This window comes from Phocoena phocoena, chromosome 19 (assembly GCF_963924675.1).
Source record: "Phocoena phocoena chromosome 19, mPhoPho1.1, whole genome shotgun sequence".
NCBI lineage: Eukaryota > Metazoa > Chordata > Mammalia > Artiodactyla > Phocoenidae > Phocoena > Phocoena phocoena.
The window spans coordinates 7,301,269-7,316,984 of NC_089237.1; the positions used below are offsets into that span (position 1 = coordinate 7,301,269).

The 15,716-nt window shown below is 48.3% G+C and overlaps 2 protein-coding genes and 1 pseudogene across 3 annotated transcripts in view; 2 read left to right on the top strand and 1 right to left on the bottom strand.

The window, feature by feature from the left end:
• The window catches only part of RECQL5 (RecQ like helicase 5), a 37,083-nt gene extending 30,570 nt beyond the window's left edge, over positions 1-6,513 (bottom strand). Inside the window, exons 1-6 of the mRNA XM_065897230.1 lie at positions 6,387-6,513; positions 5,424-5,545; positions 3,301-3,819; positions 2,386-2,491; positions 1,734-1,845; positions 182-344 (exon numbers count right to left, since the gene is read on the bottom strand). Coding sequence (XP_065753302.1) covers positions 182-344; positions 1,734-1,845; positions 2,386-2,491; positions 3,301-3,819; positions 5,424-5,545; positions 6,387-6,513 — 1,149 coding nt within the window. The remainder of the gene's footprint in view (positions 1-181; positions 345-1,733; positions 1,846-2,385; positions 2,492-3,300; positions 3,820-5,423; positions 5,546-6,386) is intronic.
• An 823-nt stretch (positions 6,514-7,336) lies between these two features.
• The window catches only part of SAP30BP (SAP30 binding protein), a 32,550-nt gene continuing 24,170 nt past the window's right edge, over positions 7,337-15,716 (top strand). The window contains exons 1-3 of one of the 2 annotated variants that reach the window (XM_065897232.1): positions 7,337-7,482; positions 8,930-9,039; positions 11,460-11,507. In XM_065897232.1, coding sequence (XP_065753304.1) covers positions 7,377-7,482; positions 8,930-9,039; positions 11,460-11,507 — 264 coding nt within the window. In that variant the 5' untranslated portion in view covers positions 7,337-7,376. The remainder of the gene's footprint in view (positions 7,483-8,929; positions 9,040-11,459; positions 11,508-15,716) is intronic. The other variant, XM_065897233.1, reaches the window with a different exon arrangement.
• On the top strand, positions 13,512-14,048 carry LOC136138798 (deoxycytidylate deaminase pseudogene; annotated as a pseudogene).

Below are 15,716 nucleotides of genomic sequence, written 5' to 3' on the forward strand. Positions count from 1 at the left end.
AATTAAGTATAAAGAAAAAAGTCTAACCTAGTTATAAGCTATCCACCAACACCCCATTCCCCACCTTGCTATACCTTCTAGCCTCAGGAGCACCCCTCCAGATTACAGAAGCTCCATCTGGGTTCGGAAATTGCAGAGCGGTGGGTTCGGACAAGAAGGGCTCCTACTGCCCAGGACTTACCTGGAGTTTTGCTACTTCCTTCCTGATCAGGAAGCTGACTTGGTCCCGGTCATTCCTAGAGTAATACAGACGGCACCAGGAAAGCTTTCCGTCTCTGCCCGCCCGGCCAGACTCCTGGTAGTACCCAGCCATAGACTTGGCAATATTCCAGTGGGCGACAAACCTGTAAGATCCAAGGGTCAAGCAGCATGAGATGTGGCAGAAAAGCTGAGGGGAGAAGTGACTCCCAGTCAGCGGAGCAGGGGTCTCCACAGGGACCAGGAGTAGGAGGCTGGCAGGCAGAGAGGAAGAGATAGGCCCCAGAGTAAGCATGGCTAGGACCCTGCAGTCCTTCAGCAGGCCTTCTCACCATGGAGCAGCTCATGGAAAAACTAGCGGACTTAACGAAACAAGATTAGGACACTTATGAGCTGGGTAAGTCCTTTATAACATCTTTGAAGTGGAAAAAGGATAATACTTATGAAGCCCCTACTATGAGCCAGTGTATATATTTGTCTTGTTAAATCATTACAGTGGGGCTTCCCTGGTGGCGCAGTGGTTGAGAGTCCGCCTGCCGATGCAGGGGACACGGGTTTGTGCCCCGGTCTGGGAAGATCCCACATGCCGCTAGGCCCGTGAGCCATGGCCGCTGAGCCTGCGCGTCCAGAGCCTGTGCTCCGCAACTGGAGAGGCCACAACAGTGACAGACCCGCGTACCGCAAAAAAAAAAAAATCATTACAGTCACCATCATGTGAGGTAGTCTCATTTTATAGACAATGAATGTGGGATTCAGAGAGGTAAATTTGTACAAGGGTACAGCAGAGCTAGGATTTGAGCCTAGGAGTGTCTGACTCCAAAGTTGATCCGTTATAAGACACAGCTGACCCAGGAGTCAAACCCTGATTCCAAAGTCCACGTTATCTCAAGTATAGTCCACAGTCTAATTCCTACCCTGACCAACTCAGGGTCACTATGAGGCTTAACAAGACCACGTATGCAAAAGTGCTCTGTAAATCACACAAGGCATTACTGTTGGTGTTAATCAGAGCAAAGGGCTTCAGGCTGCAGCCCAAAATGTCTCCGGAAGGTCAAGCATGCCTGGAGGTAAAAGACTTCCCAACAGTGGCCAGTGTGGGGCTAGGAGGCTGGGATGTACCCATCTCTTCTGGACTGTCCAGTAAACAGTAACAAGGAGTGACGGTAACGAGATCTTTGCCTTCAGTTTTGCACAGGGAGCAGTTTTAAGATAGTTCATTCCACCCCCTCACAGGCTCCAGATGCTAAGGTGGGAGTGAGCGGGGCTGTGTTAAAGGGTGAGCCTGATGGTCTGCATGCTGCCCCCTCTTCTGGGGGATGGAAGAACCGTGCTGTGCCATCACCAGGGAGCAGAGGAACTGTGCACAGAACCTGTCAGCGTTTGGACTATGTACCAGGGACTCTATCCTAGGGCCTCCTTCCCCTCTGGCCCTAGAAGGACACATAGACCTGGCTCCCCAGACAGAGCACCAGGAGGCCCACCCCCCCCCGGAGCCAGGCCCCAACTGGCAAAGTCAGACAAGAACAAGGGCTCACCTGACATTGGCTTTGTCCACTCCCATTCCAAAACTAATAGTTGCAACAATTACAGGGACCTTCTCCTCCATCCACTCGTTCTGCACCAGCGTTCTTTCAGGAGCCTTCAGTCCTAGAAAAGAGGGGAAGGTGAAGAAGGGAACTTGCATTTCCCTTGGGTTTCCCCTGAGGTCTCCCTTGGGTCTGACGCTGTGCTGGGCACAGTACACACACTGAATCCATCACTTACCAGCTGTATGACCTCAGGCCAGGCACTTAACCCACCAAGCCTGAGCCAGTAAACATAGAGACCCAGGCCTGTGTGTGGCACAGAGCACTCCATAAACGTGACAGCCAGGATTCAAACGCAAGTCCATTGGCCTCCAGAGCCTGTGCTCTTTCCATGATACCAATACCTGGGCTAAAAAAAACTCATCATCTGCTGCTGGGTGGGCACAGGGTGACAATAAGAATTCAGGAGTCACAATTCTCCTTTTAGATCTCATTTGGGTCTAGACTCCTTTTTGTGAATTTAAGTGAATCACTTTAGCTCTGCCTGGGTATCTGGAAAAAGATGATGGACCACCTGATTATCCAGGATTCTTAAGGAACAAAAGACCAGCTAAGAGGCTTCTGAGAGTAAGGAGGGCCACGTGGCCCAGGTGCCCCTTACCTGCGTGGTACGCCTTGGCATTCACGCCCCTGTAACTGAGCTCTATAGCCAGCTGTTCACAGGCCTCCCTGGTCCTGCAGTAGACAATGCCGCAGCCAGACAACAACTGAAAGGGGAGACACGGGAAGAAAATAAGCATTGGGAAGAACAAAACAACCCATCCCACTGCAGCCTGCTCTTTTTATTTATTTATTGGCCGCATCACGCGGCTTGTACGACCTTAGTTCTCTGACCAGGGACTGAACTCACGCCCCAGCAGTGAAAGAGCCAGGTCCCAACCACTGGTCCGCCGGGGAAGTCCCTGCTTTAAAAGCAGCTCTAACTCTCTCTCGTCAGGCTCACGGTCTCCTCTGAGGCAGACCACCTAGCACAGCCCTGCTACTTTCTAACAAGGCAGGACCAAAGCAGCTCAAAACCCAACTTTTGGGGCTTCCCTGGTGGCACAGTGGTTGAGAGTCCGCCTGCCGATGCAGGGGACACGGGTTCGTGCCCCGGTATGGGAGGATCCCACATGCCGCGGAGCGGCTGGGCCCGTGAGCCATGGCCGCTGAGCCTGCGTGTCCGGAGCCTGTGCTCCGCAAAGGGAGAGGCCACAGCTGTGGGAGGCCCGCGTACCGCAAAAAAAAAAAAAAAAAAACCCAACTTTTCTAACCCTTGCCTCCTCCCCATGAGCCTTGGATAGGTCTGCAAAGGCCCCCCCAGAGGAGGACTCCAGGACACGGGAACCCCAGTAAGGGGGACAAGGCCAGGAAACCAAAGGGACAACTCTGTGCACGAGTTTTAAGAAGCTATGGCTAGTCCTGGCTGAGGAAGCTAGCAAAGCAAAGAGCTTGGAAATGAGAATCCTTCTCTAGGCCGCACACAGCAGCCCGCCGCCCCTGATGTACCTCGGCCCCCCAACCTCAATGCCCTCACCCCTTTATCAGCCTTCTGTCCGAGAGCCTTAAGGCAGAAGTCCCTCAGGTTCCCGTAGGGATCAGGAAGCAGTTCCTTGAACTGCACATCATAGAACAGGTTGGCCCGGAAGCAGGGAGTTTTGAAGGTGGCAACTGGCTGCTTCAGCTGCAGGGCGGCAAACACATCCTCTCGGACCTGCGGGGTGGCTGTGGCAGTGAGAGCCACACAGGGGGCGTGGGCCAGGCGGGGGCGCAGGGCTCCCAGACGCAAGTAGTCAGGACGGAAGTCGTGCCCCCACTGGGAAACACAATGAGCTTCATCCACCACGAGGTAGGAGAGCAGGTGGCGAGACGCCAAGGAGTTTAGGGCGGGCTGGAAGGAGGCAGAAGCCGCCATCTCTGGCGTGATGTACAGAAGCTTGGTCCAGGGCTTTTCCTGCTCCAGGTCACAGAGCAGCTCCTTCTTCTGCTGTGCCGAGAGCTTTGAGTTCAGCGTACTCACTTGGACCTTCAGGGCCAGCAAGTGGTCCACTTGGTCCTGAGGGCAGAAGCGGGAGAGGGGACTATAAGTGGCCCTCAGGCCTCAGTGGTAAACGTCACTGTGACTCCCTGGGGTATTTCACAGCCATAAAACATCCTTCTCCTACCCTCTAACGTGTCTTCTCTTTGCATAAAAAGAAGTACAGAAGGTGAAGTGGTTGATGTGTGGAGCCAGGTAAATGTGGATTTAATCCCGGTTCAATTACCACATGCTCTTCAGCTGGTTCTTAACCTTAACCTTTCAATTTTCTCACTCTCGTTCTTTCACTTTGCTATAAAAAGAGTAAAACTACCTAATAGGATTGTTTTAAGAATTAAACGAAATTTTATACTTGGAAGGTACGTTAATGCCCCTAAACACTTAGCACAGAGCCTGAGACTGGTACACACTCACTAAGCATTGTTACTGTTGTTCTCTATCCTCTCTCTCTCTCTCTCCTTTTCTTCATGGTGGATGGCTCTTAACCAACGGCCACACTTCCTCATTTCTGATTCTGGCAGTCCATCTGCAGGCCTTAAATATAGTCAGAAGCACAGAACAGATGTTAACGACATCCCAATAAGTTTCTCATCTTATTTTCTATCTCATGGCTGTGCTCTCGCCAGAATAAAGCAGAATATACCAGGGATTCCCCTATATTGATTTATACCTCTCTATCCACCTGCATCTTCTATAACATCAAGAGTGCACATGTGGGCTTCCCTGGTGGCACAGTGGTTGAGAGTCCGCCTGCCGATGCTGGGGATGATGGGTTTGTGCCCCAGTCGGGGAAGATCCCACATGCCGTGGAGCGGCTGGGCCTGTGAGCCGTGGCCGCTGAGCCTGTGCGTCCGGAGCCTGTGCTCCGCAACGGGAGAGGCCACAACAGTGAGAGGTCCGCGTACCGCAAAAAGGGGGAAAAAAAAAGTTTATGAAGATTTAAAAAAAAGAGTGCACATGTGTACATACGAGAGTGTGTACGTGCATACACATACAGTTCCATATTCCTCCAGGCAAAAAGTTACAAAGGAGGGTGAGAGACCTCAGGCCATCAAAACACAGAAGACTCATTCATAACCCACCAGAGTGATATGCACTAGTGGAGAACCCCACATTTGGGTGATTCAGAAACCCAATACAGAGAGGGATATAGGCAAATCAAAGAAAAATAAGAGGCAAAAGACCAAAGAAGGGTGGACTTCCCTGGTGGTGCAGTAGTTAAAAATCCGCCTGCCAATGCAGGGGACACAGGTTCGATCCCTGGTCGGGGAAGATCCCACATGCTGCGGAGCAACTAAACCCGTGCGCCACAACTAGTGAGCCCGTGCGCTAGAGGCCGCAAGCCACAACTACTGAGCCCGCGTGCCACAACTACTGAAGCCTGTGCGCCTAGAGTCCAAGCACAACAAAGAGTAGCCCCCACTTGCTGCAACTAGAGAAAGCCCACGTGCAGCAACAAAGATGCAACACAGCGCAAAATAAAATAAATTAATTAATAAATTAATTTTTTAAAAAAGACCAAAGAAAGGAGAAGTAAAATTTCCAGCTATTAACCACCCCCCAAAAAAAAACACCTTCCTCTAAACTTTCTGGGCTGCCACCTTCATTCCCCTGAGCCTCACCTGAATCAAAGCAATGAGAGGAGAGATCACGATGGTGATGCCTTTGGCCAACAGAGCAGGGAGCTGATAGCAGAGTGATTTTCCTGCCCCTGTGGGCATGCACACAAAGACATCCTTGTCGCCTGCAAAAATACAAGAAGGCAACATCTCAATGCTTCCTGCCTTTTAATCTCTCCCCTTCATCAAGGCTGTTGAAAATTAAACAAGAATGTAGGAAAAACTCCTCGCAGAGTGTCTGGCACGTACAAGGGTCTCAATATAACCTCAATTCTCTTCCCATCCTTTCTACGAAAAGGGAAGCGGTCCAGGGAGATCTGGCAATGCACACAAACCATTTCCAGTAGTGGCAATAACAACTACAAGGGTAAGAAGTCTGAGTCTGCTGGGCTATGGATGATTGAACTGAACATCCATGAAAGCTGAATACTCCTGGATGAGTGGGCATATCGGTATAGACATGGAAACAACATCACTTAGAGGGCTTTTGTTTATAAGTGTTATAATGTAATTAACATGACACTGCTGCTCCCCTCTTGACAACCAGCATTTGTCAACATACCTCAGTTTTATAATATTATTACTCCTTCCTTCCCTATTTGGGACCCAGACCACTCAATCTTCAACACAGGAATTACCTAGAAGGTGACTGGCTTCGGCTATTCCTGCCATGCCCCCACCCCACCTCCACCTCACTGCCTACACAAAAAGGAGAATGGAAATTTATGAGCTGTTTTCAAAGACAACCTTAGCTTTGTCTACGAAATATCAGAACCAGAACAGCTGGGTGGTTCTGCCAATAAAACTGCAAGTTTTGGGTGACAGATCTACAAGAGCTCCAAAACCAAATATGGCCCAAGGGTGGGGAGGAAGGAAGGGTCAGAAGGAAGGTGTTCTTCCTTCTGTAGTGGCAGCGCTATGGTATAGCCAGCACAAACATAAATGCAGGTAGTTTGGCAACATTACCTTTCACTACAGCCATGGTTGCCCTCTCCTGCAAAGGCGTCTTAAAAGAGTCAAACCCAAAGACCTTCTTCAACGTGCTCCGGACTCGACGCTCAGGGTCAAAAGGAGAGGAAGAGTTGGTACTCATCTTGACGACAGTGGCCAAAGGTTAAGGCAAAGGTGATGAGCATATATGGTTGCAAGGAGAACCCTCTGTTCTGCTTTTCAAAGCCTACTTATTTTTTCTATAAGTTTGCTTTATTACACTCAAACTATATTATTTTCAAATAATATAGCTCCAGGTGAACAGCCTCAAGCAATACATTCCTGGGTAATTATCTCCAAATTTATGCTCGGTGAAAATAAAAACACCCAGCTATCCCAGGCCACGGTATAGCGCAGAGCTAGAAATCAGATCACGATTAAAAACACAAATGTCTTCAGAACAGTTTGGAGAAGATGGAATTTTCTTCTAAGATCCACCCTCTGCTCTATAAGCACAGCCATGACGACCATTCTTCCCCCCAGGACCCCGACCCCTTCTTCCCCCCACGACCCCCGCGCCCAGAGGAGAGCTCTTCCCTTTTCCTCCTCTGAACCCTAGATCTGTTCTTCCCTCCCTTCCCCAGCCGAAGCCTCCCTCTCTTCACCCAAAGATATCAGAGCCGGCCGTGGGCCCCAAGGAGCGAGGGGCTCTTGTCGGGCAGTTGCTGCCCGCTGGCTCGGGAACTACTCGAAGACCCCCATAAGCCACAGGTAACTCTCAAAAGCCAAACTGCTGGGAACGCAACGTCAGGTAAACCCTCACAAGCTTGTGTCCGTCGTGCAGTGATGACGTTGCGCAAGCGTTGGCGCGAGGGGCGGAGCCAGACGCGGAAACGGCCGTTTTGATTGGTTCTAGATCTGAAACGGGCGCGTGGTCTCCTGGGATCCGGAAGTAGTTGCCTTTCCGCCCGGAAGTCGGCTCTTCGGAGTCATAGGAGTGAGCCACGCCGGGGCTGTGGGAATAAGATGGCGGGGAAGAAGAGTGTTCTGTCGTCTCTCGCAGTTTACGCGGAAGATTCAGAGCCCGAGTCTGACGGCGAAGCAGGAGTTGAAACGGCGGGCGGCGCAGCTGGTGAGGCCCGAGTAGGGAGCTGGAAGGGGAGAATCGGATGTCTGCTCGGAATGCTGCTCCCCTAGCAGGCGGGAGGGAAAGAGATGGTCATTGTGCCCCAAGTATCGGGCTCTGGAGCCCCGAAGGGCGTTCAGGGTCCTAGGATAGACGGAGCGTTAGATGCTCTGTAGCAAGAATGGACCGTCTCCTTCTTTTGATTGGATTATTCTTCCGAAACTTACTGAAAGTCTTCTCCCTGCTGGGTATTGTGCTGGGCAGAAGGATGGACGAAGGGTGGAGAGGGTCCAAGGCTACTGAACCACCACCTATTTTCTCCGGCCTTCTTGTTTGGTGGGGGAGAGCGAAACTTTTAATTAACAGTATGCTTTAGCCATATCTTGGAGCTTTTAAAAATACATCCATGCTGTCTCCACTGCGAGGGAGTCTAATTTAGTAGATCTGGAGAAGGACCTGGGCATTTGTGAGCTTTCCAAGGCTTCTTGGTGATTCCATTACTTTGTGAGTTGTTAAAGCCCATCGGTGATTTTGTTGCTCCACCCTGGTTAAGAATCACAGTGTTAAGAAATGGGAACAGGTCTATATGGGGACATAGAGAGGCAGCAAGTTACCCAACGTGTCTGGGCCTTGGTTTCCTCATTTGGAAAGTGATGGGGTTCGGGGGGCCTTGGACTGGGTTAGATCCTCTCAGTTTTGTGTGGTCTCTGCCTGTCAGGAAGTTCTCTGGTGGTTTCCCAGTAATTTGTTTTGTTTTGGGGCTTTGTTGTTGTTTTTGTTTTAAACGTAGGAAAAGATTTTGTTTCTCAAGTGGGTATGATTGGGAACCTCTCCAGGTGCCCCCATTTAAGGTCCTGTTCCTAAGGGAGGACACACAAAAACGAGAATGACAGAGTCCTTGTCTTGATGAGAAGACAAGTTCATTGGTGCCTATGATACAAGGTAGACATATGCAGATAAAAATAGATGGGGTTTTTTTCTGGAATTTTATTTTATTTTTTATACAGCAGGTTCTTATTAGTTATCTGTTTTATACATATTAGTGTATATATGTCAATCCCAATCTCCCAAGTCATCCCACCCCCTCCACCCACCCCCACCCCACCCCCGCCACTTTCCCCCCTTGGTGTCCATACGTTTGTTCAAAAGAGATGTTTAAACAACATGGTATAATAGTTCAGAGAAGGGAAGGCTTCAGTTGGCATAATAGGCGGATTGGAAGCATTAGAAACGGAATTTAATATTACTCGGTTTTCTTCCCTGTTCTTTTAATGAATTCATGCACTAAATTCTGTGATCTTCCGAAAAGCAGAATCTGGGCCTAAGGTCACTTACGTGAGACTTAGGTTTCCTTTTCTCTTCAGAGATAGTCCTGGCAACTCAGATCACTCAGGTGGTTTTTTTTTGCATTCTTTTCCCCATTCATTCATTTTATTTTTCTCTTCTGTTTAAGAGGAGAAAGGCGGATTGGTATCTGAAGCCTATGGAGAGGATGATTTTTCTCGCCTCGGGGGTGATGAAGATGGCTATGAAGAAGAGGAGGATGAGAATAGCAAACAGTCGGTAAGTAAGTCTGTTCCCAAATCCAGAGCTGCTCAGAGGACCATTTATCAGAAACTTTCTGACCTGTACCGACAGTGTTCCATTTCATGCCTAATTTCATCCCCTCCCCAACTTTTATTTTCTTTAGTATCAGTTGAGGAAACTGGGTTGGATATCAGTAGTTCTATTTGAAAATCAAGTTCGTTTTCACCTGAACCATTTTGTATTAACCTTTGAATTGAAACTTGGGGGGAAAGATAGTGGACAATTTTATTTAACACAGATATCAATGGGTGTTTTATGTTGGTTTTCCCTGTTTAGATAATTTATTCCATTTGTAACAGTGCATTCATCCTAATTGGTGTATCATTTATATCTGCACTCAATTCTGTGTTATTTGTAATCTTGGTTGGGGTTCATTCAAATTTTTCAGTTTATTAGAAAGACGAGGAAGGACAGTTATTTGTGCTTTGATCCTTATTAACTCCTTTCTTGACTTTTTACTTGGCACTTTTTATCAAAGTGTTCTTGATCACAAATCTTGCCTGATGTTTAGTATGTGCTGACTATCAAAGGAAAGAGAACTTGCATCTTAATTAATCAGAAAGACTTTAGGTACACTGTCACCTGAGCATCATGGGCCAGAATTTTATAGTTTGGAGAAAAACAAGGATTCAGGCTGGTGCTTAACACAAAGACATACAAAGTTGAATCTCGATATAAAATCTGGTTATTTAGCAACAGCTCTAATTAAAACGCTCAGTGTTCTGTATTATTTGTTTGAAAATTTTGTTACTCGTTGATACTTAAATGTTAACATTAAAATGCTTCACAGGGAATTGCCTGGCGGTCCAGTGGTTAGGACTCTGTGCTTTCACTGCGAGGGCCCAGGTTCAATCCCTGGTTGGGGAACTAAGATCCCACAAGCCGCGAGGTGCGGCCAAAAAAAGCGGGGGGTGGGGGGAGGGCGGGGATAAAATGCTTTACAAATTAAACAAAAACGCGTTTTGTATTTTCTGTTGTTTTGGAAGACCTTTTTATCCCCTTAGGCCTCCCCTCCCCCATGATTGCTGATAATTCAGAATTGACTAAAATTGTTTAGAAAAGCTTTGTAAGTTATTTCGTTTTTCTGCTTTTCTTAAGTGCATACATAGTGGCTTAACATCCATAACTCTTTTCTTCAGCAAATTTGCACGATGTGTGTTTTTGAAGTGTTATTCTATATTTGCTTTGCATAGAATTTTTACCAGATTTAAGCTTTATTTCAAATTTTAGTAAAATCCTCGCATCCAGTCCCAATATAGACATTCTAAAATGTGATTGTACTTGGCTGAGCTACATCTCTGATTATTTGGCCTGATGGGTTTCATTTGGAGGAGATTTTGGAGATTGCGTTTAAAACCTGTGGCTCACTGATGCCTTGCAGGACAGTTAAATCTCAAAGCCATCAGTGTAGTTCAAGTCTCTCAGGTGGTGTTTATATTAACATCTGGCAGGCTTTTTAATTTGGGGGTTAAAGTGATTGAAAAAAGCAGTTTCAAATGAAACAGTTTTCTGTTGGATGTTAAATCATGGCTCCCGCGTATTGGGGTGTGCTGGGTAGTGGAACGGATATGGATTATAGCTACCTAACAGGGTAGCTGATCTTTGACCTTCATTAGCATTTAGTGGAATGGTGGGCTAGCTTGGGTGAGATCAGGGCACACTTTGGAAAATGCCTTGCCTGCATGGTGCTTTGTGTCAGGCAGGCCCTTTGGATAGGGAACAAGGCTGGATGGAACGGGTCACCGGCAGTTCTGTGAGCGCTTGCATGGAGGCAGGGCCCACTCAGCTGGGACCCAGGACAGGCTGGGCGTTGCCCTTCAGTCCTGCCTTTCCCAGCTCACTCGCCCTGGTCGTTTGATGCCTACCTTCCTACTGTTCATGTTGGTGCAGGTGTTGCTGGTTGAAGCGCTGGGGTATAGCGTGTGGGGGTCGTGGCACTCCGGGGGCGAACAATGTTATTGGAGCTCTGAGTCTGATGTATTTGTGTACATGAAAGGCAAAGAAGGAAAAAAAGACTCATACCGGGTTTGAAATCACCGATACTTCACTGGAAACGCCATTTCTGTTTTATCCCGTGGCGCCTGATCTTATTCTTTTCTCAAGCATGTTGCCACCTTTCTCCATTTTTGTGTTTGTGGTTTTTAAACTCAGGCATTTTCGTTAATATAGGCTATGGCACTGCTGGCATAACAACTTTGAGCTGCCGTTGTCGTTCCCCCCGCCCCGCAACATCTCTTTTTCCCCTTCTCTTTCTCTAGAGCCTGAGTCATATGGTAGGGGAGGGGTTCTTGGTGGGACAACCCAGGCTGGGTAGGTTTGCTCCAAACCCTGTTATGCATGTGAGAACCTCAGGCCCAGTCCTTTAAGCTTAATCCTCTAAATTCTTTGTCTTGTAGGAAGATGACGATTCAGAGACTGAAAAACCTGAGGCTGATGACCCAAAGGTATTTGGTGTTGGCTGTGGTGGGGTGGCTGGATACGAACAAGGCATTTTTAACAATATGGCTCAGTTCGTGTGTCTAGTCAAGATCTGTCTCACTAACGTACTGTGTAACCATGTGTAAGTTGGGGGAGAGAAGCCTGGAGACTACCCTGGACTGTCCTGAGGCAGCTCAATTTCCAGCCTCGCAGCCAAGGTGAGAGGCTTGGCTAAGTGCAGCAGCCCACCTCTGCTCCGAATCCAGGTGGGCTCTGGGAGGTCACTGCCCCTGCAGGTGGGTTAGGTGTGGGAATGTTTTTAGAATCAGGAAGCCATAAAGGCTGCCTCATGTACCATGGGCTCTCTTTAGTCGTCTAGATGTGAAGAAGGGCCATAGAGAGCCAGACGAAATGAGACCTCTCCCAGCTATGGGGGATGCTGAGCCTAAGCCTTGTTTTTCCAGGCTTGTGCCCTTCCACTCTTGGGTATACCACACAGAATGGTTTGTTTTGAAACAACATAGTCATTTCTTCTTCTGTTTCCATCCCAGTAGCAGCTGAGAGTAATTTACATATCCTTGACCCCATCGTGATGAAGGTTAAGGCACACACATATACATATATACACACACACACACACACACACACACACACACACCCACCACCACCACCACCACCACCACCACCACCACCACCACCACCCACCACCACCACCACCCCGTCCCCCCAGTGTTGGGTACTGTGTGCTGGGCATTAATACAAATGTGCCTGTTGAGGAAGCATTCTTTGGGGCACAAACTTTTTTTTTTTTTCTCAAAGAAAAAGAGTAATTCCATTACTCTGGGCCTGGGGAATAGGGACCAAGTTTTGTGTCTAAAAACTGCTTTAAAACCAGCTGAGGCCTTTAAGGTGTCCTAGTGGAATTTAGGAGAACTATCCCCAATTATAAGGTAAAGCAGGGGTATATCCAAAAATATAGCACGAGCTGTTCCGAATTTGAGCTGATTTTGTGATGGGCTAGAACTGTGCCAACCATTGAAATAAACTCACGAAGAGCTGCGGATGATGCAGTAAGAAATTTTACCGAGAAAGAACGTTTAGGCACCAGCATGCAGGAGGAAAACGAAATGTTGTCCTACAAGCCACAAATGCCAGCTCCTTTCTGTGCCTAGTGAGGAATGCAGGCTTCAGAACCTGGCCAGGCATTACTAGTAGGAGGGTAGACCCGTGGCCTGCATCAAGGACCGTCCAGCTCTGCTTGGGCTCACAGAAAGAAAATGGTCAGTAGTGTTAGTGTCCATCTTCTGTCTTAGTGTTTGGGGTATTTGGGCCTTGGAGCCTGTGCATAAAATAAGCCTTGGGGGTCGCCAAGTGTCAGGGCTTCAGTTGTAGACGGAAAGGAGGATTTGTGGGACCTGGAGCCTTTATGTGTACAGCTGCCAGCCTTCGCCTGAAGCTGAAGCCTCCTGGGGACGTTGGCTGGAGAGCAGGGTGCATGCCCTTAACTGTCACCCCTTCTGGAATACAGCAAATCCCCTGGGAATGACATTCCTGTATGAGAGAGGAAGAACGGCCAAGGAAGAGAGGGGGTAGGATGGGGAAGTTGGTTAGTGTCGTTCTGTGTTCAGCCTCCCCCTTCTTGGTCCCACGTGGAGGTTGACTGATGTGCGTTACTGTATTTCATTCAGTCGTTTGAATTTCCAATCTGTGAAATGAAAAGTCCTCAAGGAACAATTTCTGTTCCTGTTAGGGAGCCCTCAGAAATGAGAACACAAAGTCCAGCCCTCTTTCCTTCCTGGGCGGGACGGCGGCGGCAGCGGGGACGGGCACCGGCTTGCAGGTTGCGGGCCCGGAGTGGAGGGGTGGCCGGGGCAGCAGGCGGCCGCAGGGACGCCCCTTCCCGGTCCAACGTGCTGCTGGGGAAGCGGCGTGGGGCCAGTGGCGCTTGGTCAACCTCGCGGGGCGCGCGGTGGCCTCCGGGGCGTCTGAGAGGAGCTGCCACGTGGGCGGCGGGGCCGCGTGGACCCAGCATGAGCGAATTTCCCTGTAAAAAACGTGATGACTATTTGGAATGGCCTGAGTATTTCATGGCAGTGGCCTTCTTATCGGCACAGGGGAGCAAAGATCCAAATTCCCAGGTGGGAGCCTGCATCGTGAATGCAGAAAACAGGATTGTGGGCATTGGGTCCAATGGAATGCCAAATGGATGCAGTGATGACCTCTTGCCTTGGAGGAGGACAGCGGAGAGTATACTGGATACCAAATACCCTTAGGTGTGCCACGCCGAGCTGAATGCCATTATGAACAAAAACTCAGCCGACGTGAAAGGCTGTACCATGTACGTCGCCTTGTTCCCGTGTAATGAATGTGCTAAGCTCATCATCCAGGCAGGGATAAAAGAAGTTATTTTCGTGTCTGATAAATACCACGACAGCAATGAGACAATAGCCGCGAGGCTCATGTTTGAAATGGCTGGGGTTTCCTTCAGGAAATTCACACCAAAGCGCAGCCGGATTGTCATTGACTTTGATTCAATTAACAGCAGACCAGGTCAGAAGCTCCAGTGACTTACATCTCATTAAATCTCCAGAAGATTGGATTATCCTCTTCTAAGAAGCTGCTAATGCCTTTCATCTTAAAGTTAGACATAACTTTCTTTTTTTTTTTTTTTTTGCGGTACGCGGGCCTCTCACTGTTGTGGCCTCTCCCGTTGTGGAGCACAGGCTCCAGATGCACAGGCTCAGCGGCCATGGCTCACGAGCCCAGCCGCTCCGCGGCATGTGGGATCTTCCCGGACTGGGGCACAAACCCACATCCCCTGCATCGGCAGGCAGACTCTCAACCACTGCGCCACTAGGGAAGCCCAAGAGGAGAGTATTTTGATAGCCCTTCAAGTACTTGTGGATGTTTGATGCTTCATCATAACTCAATAGGTGGTAGTTTCCTAAAGGTTAGTTGCAATGAAAATGTGAATCAATGAACTTTTTGGACTCTGCTTCACTTAAATGCACGGGTCTCTCGCACTTTAAATGGCTCTTTTGCCCATACATGATATTACATCATCAGACACTAGTGATTTGGACAATGTTGGTTCACCGAGTTATGCAGGTCTCCTAAATGTTGACACATTTTGTTCTGTAGTATCCAAAAAAAATCTTATTTGTTAGTGACATTTCTGATCTCATCAAACAAGCCATTAAGTATCAGAAAGTTGTCATGCTCACAGTGGGAAGTATGTATTTTCCCAGATTCTAATTTTTGCTTGAGGACTTGAATTTTATCGTTGCCAGTAAATACCGTGAGAGTTTTCCCTGAAGTTGCGGGCTTCGTTGTTAAGAAAATGCCTGCCAGCTACGTAAGTCTGAATAACCATAGTTTGTCAGTTATTCTTTCAAGTAAAAGTGATATTCTATGAAGAAAGCAGCTAGTTCAGCTTGCAGCTCAGTCACACAAAATGTTAAAATGTACTCAGTGATCAAGGTGAATCATTTTTACTGCTTCATCAAGGATATTCTCAAGTGAAATTTGCTTTTTTTAAACCGAGAGTATGACTACTGCTAAATTTGGTGCCGCTGCTTTGATTTATTCTAAAGGGCCAAGAAGTTTACCCATTGTTGCCCCTGTAAATGTAACACAGCGAGAGGGCAAATAATGTCTTAGTATTACACAAACAGTTTTGACCTTGCAGACCCCCCAGGGGTCCACAGATCAACTTCAAGAGCTACTGTTCTTCAAAAACAAAACTCTTGGGTTGGTAATATTAATTAACTATTTGATAGCTGCTTTCATTGCCCTGTACCTGTCCATTGAGCTGTTAGCCTTATGGGGTCTTGAGCCGTATTGGAGGCAGTAGAGCGTCTGGAGGACACCGAGACCGCATAATCAAATCTGCCTCGTTTGTTTTGTGACGATTCACTGGGTAAATGTAATGAATACTTAGCTTACTGGTGTCTGGCCCGTCTGCATTCAGCAGCGTTAGTTGCGACGACCAGTGCCCCCTCAGCACGCTTCCCAGGCTGGTCGTACATGTCACTGGGTCTGTTGTGGGGTATTGGATTCTGCATTTTAAACCAGACTGTGCTCCAAGGAGAGCAGAGGTGAGGAGACTTAAAGCCACGTCACGTGGGGGAAAGTTAAGGAGCTGGGAGTGGGAAGTTCTGTCTGCTGTTTGAAGGTCTGGTGAGGGAAGGGCGGTGGCAGCTCCACGCAGAACTCAAAGCAACGAGGAGATGTTT